At 39.7% G+C, this 9,487-nt stretch overlaps 1 protein-coding gene across 1 annotated transcript in view; it reads right to left on the bottom strand.

The window, feature by feature from the left end:
- Positions 1–6,608: 6,608 nt before the first annotated feature.
- Positions 6,609–9,487, bottom strand: part of LOC107086759 (ankyrin repeat domain-containing protein 33B-like) — a 10,138-nt gene continuing 7,259 nt past the window's right edge. The window contains exons 2-5 of the mRNA XM_015377902.1: positions 8,607–8,924; positions 8,390–8,519; positions 8,152–8,292; positions 6,609–7,432 (exon numbers count right to left, since the gene is read on the bottom strand). Coding sequence (XP_015233388.1) covers positions 6,609–7,432; positions 8,152–8,292; positions 8,390–8,519; positions 8,607–8,864 — 1,353 coding nt within the window. The 5' untranslated portion in view covers positions 8,865–8,924. The remainder of the gene's footprint in view (positions 7,433–8,151; positions 8,293–8,389; positions 8,520–8,606; positions 8,925–9,487) is intronic.

Below are 9,487 nucleotides of genomic sequence, written 5' to 3'. Positions count from 1 at the left end.
ATTCTTATTTCTAATAGAAATAACAGCATAATCTTAACAAAATTATTTCACACAGACAATTACTCGAGTGACATATAGGGTTCTTGTTATCGCACCCCACTCTAGACAAGCTTTGACTCTCCTTGAAAAGGTTTTTAGAGGATTTTGTTAGGAATCCAGTTTGTGTGGGTTGCTTGTGTGTTTCTTCTCCCTCCACCACCAGGTGGTGCCCTATCCTCGTTGGGCCTCCCTGCAAACCTGCGGCTCGTTGGTTCATTACTGGAGGAGTATTTGAGCAGTGGGCTGTCACTACCTCGACGCCAGAGTGTTTGCCAGTTTTGGGAAGCCTTCCTGTGAAAACTGGATACCTAGACTTTCTCCCTGTGTAAGGAATTACTGAGTTTCCACTAAGCAGGGAAAAACCTCCGCATGATCCATTCAAGTCCCCATCGGTAATCCAAGTGACAGTCCGCTCCATTACTCCTCTGGGTCCAACGTAAGTCTACCTGTCAGCTCTCCAACGAGTTCCCTCTTCTCTGGATAATCCCACACAGACTGGATTCAAGGAATGACAAGAGCCCCCTCAAATGTGAGTCCCTCTCCAGCATAATTCAAGCCGCAGTCTCATTTCCCACGGTCCCTGAACTTATCTCTGTGATCTCCCCTTCAGACTTTCCAGTTCTGGTTCACCAGTTCACTGAGTTCCAGATCCAACCTCTGTTTACATTACTTCAAATAAACCTGTTAAACTTTTCCCTGTGTTCTCTGAGTGGTTTCTCTGCATGTGGGTCAGATTCCTTAAACCAATCATGACAATTTTATTTTGTTATTGTTCTAGAAGGTGTTTTTGAGGTGGGGCAGGGATGTTGGATGAAAAGGCCTGATTCATGAAGTTCAACTGAAGTTGGAAGTTGGAAGTTCAACTGAAGAAACTGGATAACTTACCCTTATCCGCCTCCGACACAAGCCATTCAGCTTTAAAACACACCTCCACGCAGCCCATTCAGCATCCAGAGTTCATTTTAAAAGCTCTGAAAATCCACAACTCAGTCTGCTACCCAGCCAAAGCACAGGCAGTTGTTGTGCTATGTCTGACTTTGATTCAGTTGACCCCAATTCAACCCACCTCCATCCCCTTCTCCACCATCGTAGATAAAACTTCATCTGACTTCTCCAATGTGCTTCTTCTTCTTCGTCCCCATCATAGTGTCATTCCTCCTGGATTCTTTCTGCTTTCCCCGTCACATCTAAACCAGCCCGGCAGAAGACGCCATGTTCAGCCTGAAGCTGATAATGTGTGAGTATGAGAAATTGATTAGTAAAACTTGCATATTATCGGAACCATCTTCGTTTACCTCTTCATCTGTTCCAGTTTGCATGTTTTCAATACAAAAACAGGGCTTTGTTGGGCTACCTCGAACTCAACGCTATTCCTGACATTTTGAATTAAAAAAGCTTCCTGGATGGGAAGCGAAACGTCTTCAAACTTGGAAACCAAGTCCAGTGGATTTTTTTATTTTTCTTTTTTTTTGGCATGTTGAGCCTGGTTCTACCAGAGCTTTCTTCCCAAAGGGGAGTTTTTCCTCTCCACTGTCGCTTCATGCTTGCCAATAATGGACAGGTTCATGATACCTGTGTTTATCCAAGCTGGACTTCCATCTTCCCAGGTCCCTGAGTGAAGCACTGGTGTCAGCTCACACAGTCTACTGCATCTCATCAATACAGTTCAAGCAGATTGTCTCACCAACCAGCAGTCTATGGACTGAACCACTTCATCTATCTCCACTCCACCACCAGTTTCAGGCCTGGGGGGAAACATCCCTGTTCTTATACACCTGCTTATACATATCAAAGCAAAATTCAGTGGTAATGTTTCCTGCCGAAATAAAATTTTTGTAATTGTCTTTCTTTCATTGTTAGTTTTTCAGACTGAAATTGTTTTGGCTCTGATTAATCTCAACAGTGGGTCGTTCCATTGGTAATTTAACATTACCAATTAGTAATTCAATATCAAAAGCCACCACCTGAACATCTCCATCCACTGTTCTTGACCCAATCTAGGGTCCAAATGACATTTAGAGGTTTGCAGTTATTGACTTCTCAGACAGTTAGTGTTCTATAATATGCAGTATCCATGATCTTATGTGGCCAACTGTGTAAATTTACATTTTTTTTTAGGGTTAATTGTTTGATAAATACATGGGTGAAACTTCACCCATCATGAAGACCAGAAGGGAAAACATTGATCAGGGTTTGTTTTTAAAACAAGATACAAAGAATTATCCTATTATTTGATATAATAAATTAATAGAAATAGCATGTAACAACTGTCAACCTACCAACCGAGTTAACACAAACTTAATTGCTGGGTAAGGAGAGCATCAATCAGAGAAGCAGCTAGAAGGCGCATGATGACTCTGGAGGAGCTGCAGAAATGTGCATATCTGATGGGAAGATCTGTTCACACTGTTGTTGAAAGACAGCTGAAAATGATTATTTTTGCCCTAAACATGCAGTTTTCTGTTAGACATTAACCTGTTTTGCCATGTAGAAGAACAACTATCAATGCAACAATCCCAAACCCACCTGTTTGATTCCAGTGCTCATTTCTATTGAGTGTACTGTTTTATGCTCTGCATCTACCAAAGAGAAATAAACTGCATGTCTACCAATATTTACTTTTTGTGAAGCACTGAAAGAAGCATAAAGCTGAGCTGATAGATTTATGAGAGAGTTCAGTGATTGCGGCAGCTAATGTCTGTCATGATAAAATATGCCAAAGGGAGTATACTGTGGAACATTTATTCCGAAAAGCCTAATACAGATGTCTTCATGTCTATAATATAAATTTCCCTCCCTGTTTGCAGGCGCTATTATCTCTCCGGTTTGGCTTAGGCACCAGCTGCAAGCTCTCACATCAGCTGTCAAGTTGCAAAAAGAGCAAATTGTTCTTCTCACTCTAGGGACTTATTTTTCTTAAGCCATTAATCTCTGTAATTTGAAGAGCTTCCATTTGTTGAATGATTCCTTGGAGTACATAAAATAACACTTCAATCCTGTCAGTCGTTCAAAACAAATAAAAGGTTGTCTTTTTTCATTTAGTAAGACTGAAACAGTTCATTTAAATACAGACAGGCCTTATTTACCAAGGAGAAAATCTCAGTTTCAGCTTAAAGCTTCAAGATAAAAGCTTGAATCATGAGATCAATTCTTAAATTACATCATCTTGCCTAATGAACCCATGGGAGGTATTTATTTCGGGGGTGACATGGGTCATAAAGTTCCCTCCTCATGAGAGGAAGTGAGCTGCAGCTCTGGAAAATAAAATAAGACATGGTTTTACACAATAACAGAACAAAATACATTTTGCTTCTCTTTTTCTGGCTGCTACTGTGAATTCTCTTGCAGAACAGGCTTTATTGCGAAATGCAGCCCTATGAAATTATAAAAACCTCAATATGTGCTTAAAGAGATGAGATGTTGCCTCATTTTATTTCATTTTATCACTAATAAAAGGTGATTGTTGTGTAATGCTAATCCAGTGTGGATTAAAAGATTAGCTGCAACAAGGGTTCAAACGCCACTCCATGCCACTGCAGAGTCTTAAGAAGCTCAAACTATCTTTATTTTAAAAGAGTAAATAAGGTTTCAGGACTAATCGGTCTTGTTTATCCTAAAGAAGAGAAATCTTGGTAGTTTTTCGGTTCACTGGGAATCTGTATTGATACGGAGACGTTACATATATGTAGTTCTAATGTTTTTCACATGTTACCACTGGAATTAAGTCTGGTTCTCACCAGTACAGCCTTTCACCAAGAAGTGCTTTTCTCCAGGTTCCTTTCAAAATGTCCTCATAGACCCATATGTGTTGTCAAAAAAAAAAAACAACTTCTTTTTCTCTTGAAGACAGCCTTGCATTTCAAAAATATGAGAAGCATATGACCTTATTATTTTATAATGCTCAGCAGCTTTTGTGTTAATGCCCCCCTCTACGCATAGGCCATCCCGATAATACAAATTAAAAATAGTTACTTTCAATATTTTTATTCTTATATCTGCTTGATTGTTGATCTGCATTTAATTTAATCAAATTTGTAACACCTCGCTGGACCAAGTCATAGTGCCAACATGCTTTAAGTCTGCCTCCATCACTCTGGTCCTGTGTATACAAAATGACAATAAAGTTGGTCTTAGTCTTAGTCTAAGTGATCGCATATTTTAAATGGCTGAATGTGGAAACAGCCTGTCCATGCCTTGTTGGCAGTTTTAGAGGTTAGAAATGTCTTCCTGAGCTCAAAGGAGGTTTACTAAAAGCTAATTTTCTGTTAATAGGATGTAGCTGTCATGTTACCCCACCTCAAGTATCGATTCATTAAACAGTCTCTCTTGGCCTTTCCTCAACTGTATGCTGCTTCAGTGCTTTCCTCCATGAGGTTTGAGCAGAACCTTAGGTGCCATTAACAAGGTTTAGTCTGGGAGGATTGATCCAATATGTGAGGTCTGGTTGTGGTAAATTTGGTTTTATTTAGCTTTTATTAGTGGTTTTGAGATACTTACAAATTTTACAACAGATTGGTAAATTTATTTTACACTTGCATACAAGCTCTTGTTATTGCTTCAACAACTTATACATGCAAAAAAACCTGAGTGCTTGCTTCTGTTGTTTTGTTTTAAAATAATCACCAAAACATCAACTTTTCAAATAGGAAATTGCCTAAATGGATTTGTATGTCACAGATAAATATGTTCTGTTTTAACTGGATATGTTTTTTCATTAACACATGTTAATATTTGCTGTTCTAGGTAGTATACTGTATACAAACATAGAATGTTAACACTTATCCAGTGCACAAAAAACAAAAATCCTAGACACAATCTGTTTTAATATTTCAATACACCTGAGTGATATTTGATGCAGGCAGTTTCTTACATAGGTTCTTTGAATAATATAAAGCCTTGCTTATTTTTATTTATCAAAGAGTAAGTGTGCAAATAAAAGGTATCTGTCCACCCTGGCTTATAAAACACAAAGAGCTGTTGACGACTAAAGACTTGCAGTAAAGCAGTCCTTATTCGATCCCAAACCAAATGTAAAGATAAATGGATTTTCCATGTTAAATGACTCACATGTGACTCAAAAATGTTTTGGAGGATGAGAAACATGTAAAAGATTTATAAAGAGCTCTGGTAGATGCTACAAGCTGCAGCGGGGTAAATATTGGAACACTAGTCAGGAATAAGATGTTTGCCTGCTGAACAGTGGGTTGGTCCTCCTTTGGCAGCCATCACAGCTTATTTGGCATGGATTGCACTAGTCCCCCCTGAGGTTGTGCTGTGGTAGACCCTTTGTGTCCTTTAAGTTGTGAGATTGGGAATCGATGGATTGACTATTTTTTCCCAGCTCATCTCCGTGTGGAACTTGGTCAGAACCACAAGCTCTTTGTGCTTCTCTGTACATGGTTGGTGTGATATGAAGGTGGTTTGCTTCAAAGTAACATCGACAAAATAGTTGCTTTTCCAGAAAAACTTTACCCAAATCATCCCGCTGTTTCCTCTGAATTAGATTTCATCCATTGTGCATTCTGGTTCCATAAGGTCCCAACTATCCCCCGGATAGGAAACAACACATGTTTCAGTAGACCAAGCGTTCATCTTTGTGGTCCAGTTCTGATGCTCGCGTCACGTTAGCTGATGTTTGTTAGAGGACAGGAGTCCATGTTGAGCCTGAGCAGTCTGTGCCTGAGCAGCTCCACATTCAACAACCTGAGTATATGTACTTTCTATTCTGAGATATCAGAATCAGCATTAACTTCTTCCATGTAAAGTTGTCTGCTGGTTTGAACCATGTGTGCCATTGAACCTGCAGACCAAAAATACCTCCCAAAAGCTGCCACTGTGGAGATTCTCCAATCAGCTATAATATGTTGAACTGTTAAACTCAATTACATTATAAGATTACAACATTTTCCATGGTTTAATGAAATCAGCTTTAAGTAAAGCATACTCTGAAAATGGGGGCAATAAAGAACAATTTTCTATACCACATAAAAATAAACCTCTACTGTCTGTTATTTGAAATGTAGATATAAAAAAGTCTCTTTTGGTTCCCTCATTATAGAAAACTAAACTGTAAATACTACTATATATTTTCCTAAAGGCCTTTGTTCATATTACATTCATGCTGCAATCTGTTACAGTAAAGGCTATTGGCTGTTTGTTTCGTATTAAGATTCCCAAGAGCTTTCCCCCAAACCTTTGTTAGATTCTTTAAAGCTGTATTTCATTGCAGCTGAAGGATGGGCAGAAATACAACACCAAAAGACTCTGTGATCCACTAAGGCTGAGATATGAAATGCTTAAACATGTTTAAATCAAGATTTGGAAAACACCATTTAATGCCGGAGATTTCAAAAAATCCTGCAGAAAAATCTGGTGTGAATCAATCCAGTGGATCTCGGTTCCATTCAGAGCAGGTTTGAATCCATTCATGGGTTTTTGTCAGATTCCCACTCTGAAAGCTGCTTTGCGATGACTTCCTGTAATGTAACAGAAATCAGAGTCGCTGTTATCTCACTGTTTTATTCATTTCATTCATTGGACATATCACAGTGAAATATTATCCTGATGACTCAGTGTTTGCTGGATGACTTTTTGGACCCCTTATTTTTTTTCTCTTGCTCTTTTTCCTCCTCTTGTCTTTTCTTCTCTCTCTTTTTCTCCTCTTTGGCCTCCTTATATTTCCAGACAGGCGGCTCTAGGTAGCCCTTTTGCCTTTTCTTCTTTTTCTCCTTTTTTGGTGTGGGCTCCCCAGACTTTGTCACTTCAATCTTAGGAATGCAGCCTGAGGGGAATATGCTGTTCCTGTGCGCCATGCTGCGGGGGATGAAGCTTCTCACGCCGCCTGATGCCATGCTCTCTCTGCGCTCTGCTTCCTGGCAGCAGGATGTCAGAGAAACAGAGGTGGCGGACAAAACTGTTGGAGAAGCTGAGCTGATGGATCCGTTGCTGTGGGACACAGTGCTCTCCTCCAGCTCCTTACTGCTGTGCTTTTCTAGCAGTTCTGGTACAGCGAACCTTCTCTTGCCGATCTCAGGAGGACTAGTTGGACAGAGTGGCCGGGATCCGGTGACTACTAGAGGGCTGTGAATGCTCGTGGTTATCCGAACCATATGGTCCATAACCCCGTTGTCTTGGGCGTCATGTGGGAAGCTGAAAGAAAGGCTTTCTTTTAATCGCTGCCTCAACTTCTGACTGGCTGTTTTGGGGGCAGAGGCCTTTTCTACCAGCTGCTTCAGTTCAGGCCACTCAGGCTTGTAGCTCTCATAGAACTGCTTAGCAACAGGATGAGCCTGCAGACGGCGTATCCTGTTCAGGGTCTCAAACCTTCCAGTCCGAAGAACCCAGTCCTTAAGCCCTCTGCCTTGGACCAGGTCCACCGCATGCATGTCTGCACCTGCAGCACATAAAGGACGGGGAAAAACAGGAAGCAGGAAGAAATTAAACCAGGTCTACAAAATGCATTAAAACCACACAGCTTTGATCAGTATAACAACACCACCATGTGGTTGTATTTGAGGTGCGGACTGCTGCTGTCTGGGGTAACTTTACATGGAACAAATTTCACAGAACAAATTTCAGAGGACTGGATTGTGTAATACTAAAATACAGGGAATGGAAGAACAATTCCAACTTTAACTTTTATCATGATTCGTCTCTTCATAGCGAAAAACATCAAAGCCTTTAATAGGGTTTTTATGTGATAGCTATGAATAAAATTAAATAGAGTGAAAGAAATACAAAAGATGTTTCTTTTTGTTTTATATACCTTTTGCTACAAACATACTAAAATGCTAGGGTCCATTTGTACGCATTTCCCCTTAAATTACTTTGTTGGGAATTTTCTTCTTTTTTTTTGCCTTAAAGACAAATGAGCAATTTTTAACTTTGCATTGACCTATATCTATATATATATATATATATATATATACATACATACATACATAAATGCATGCGTAAAATGCATAACTTTTAACTGTCTTGGTAACATTTATAATGACAATGTGGCTTATTTATGAAACCTGCTAAGAGTTCATTTCTTGCTTCCTGTGCTCATCTGGTTCTGGCTGCACCTGCGGTTTGAGTGTAAACTGAGTAATGTATTTCTAAAATTACCGTGCATCAGGAGGGCGGACACACACTCCTCTCGGCCCTGCAGGCCTGCCTTGATGAGGGCTGTGAAGCCGCGGGGGTCTCTGATCTCGGTCTCCACACCAGAGTAGTAGTTCAGGATGTAGTTAAGGATAGTGATGAATCCTAGCATAAAAGATAAAATAACAATCATGTTTGTTTTCTCAAAAAGATTAAAGCTGTCATGGTTTAGTCAGGTGATGTTGGGATTTTCGACACCTACCAGCCTGTGCAGCGATCATGAGAGCAGTGTTACCGTCCTTATCTTGGTGGTTGATGTCTATTAATGGGCATTTGTGTAAAACAGTGACAATGTCTACAAAACCTTTGGACACAGCCAACATCAGTCCATTCTGGAACAGAAAAGAAAGAAGAATCTATTTATTTATCTTTAATATTGCAGCATATAGTAAAACCTGCTAATTTAGTTTCTAACTCACCCTGCCATTGATGTCTAACTCCATGGCCTCCTCTTTGGTGAGCCCTCTCTCCAGCATGCTGCTCAGGGAGGTGGGGTCGTTCCTTGCACAGGCTTCATACAGTGTTTTAGGTGGCTCCTTATAGACTGTAATTTGTTCATACTCAGGGAGTACCGAGTCATCAGAAAGCACGCTTCCTGAGTCAGAATCATCCAGCAGGATCTCTTCGTCATCTGAAGGGCCAGGACCCAAGACTGGGTCATGGGATGCAGATGCCATCTTGGCCCCTTCTGTCAGGGATCACACCTGGGGGCCAGGACCACTGCACACCACCCATACCTTTAAAAAAGGAAGAAAATTGATACATAAAAAAAAAGACCAGGTTACAGTATGACTTTATCTCACATAAAAGGAAATGCATAACTTTTATCAACAAACAAGATATATTCATGAAGCACACAACAGCATGTTATTATTTTTGTATATTTTGCTTTAAAGATTTTTTTTTTTTTGCATATATGGGTCCAAAGTCCTGGTTCTAAAGTGAAGAGGATTAAATATAACTGCCAGTTAAAAAAAAAAAAAAGAAAGGTCTAAAAATTTTTGAATTATATGTCCCCTGGGATTTAGAACAGTTTTTTTCTTAGCATGGTCATCTATTTTCTCTGTGTGTGCTAAGAGTAGTTTAGCTTCTTTTACACAGTCTCAACTGTTTTAAACCTTTAACCAGGCTTACCGTTGTAATAGTCTTAGTAAGCTAATTTCAAAATATGCCCTCGTTGATTAGAATGTTGAGTAGTTAAGAGAAATCTGGCTCCATGTCATCTAACATTATTTCAAAAAGCAGATGTTGACTCCTCCTTTAATTGAATATTTCCTCTGTTTTTCTTTTTATATACATA

This window comes from Cyprinodon variegatus, unplaced genomic scaffold (assembly GCF_000732505.1).
Source record: "Cyprinodon variegatus isolate N-32 unplaced genomic scaffold, C_variegatus-1.0 Scaffold161, whole genome shotgun sequence".
In the NCBI taxonomy this organism is placed as follows: Eukaryota; Metazoa; Chordata; class Actinopteri; order Cyprinodontiformes; family Cyprinodontidae; genus Cyprinodon; species Cyprinodon variegatus.
The sequence above is the reverse complement of the archived record's forward strand: the minus strand, read 5'-3'. Positions and strand labels throughout refer to the sequence as shown.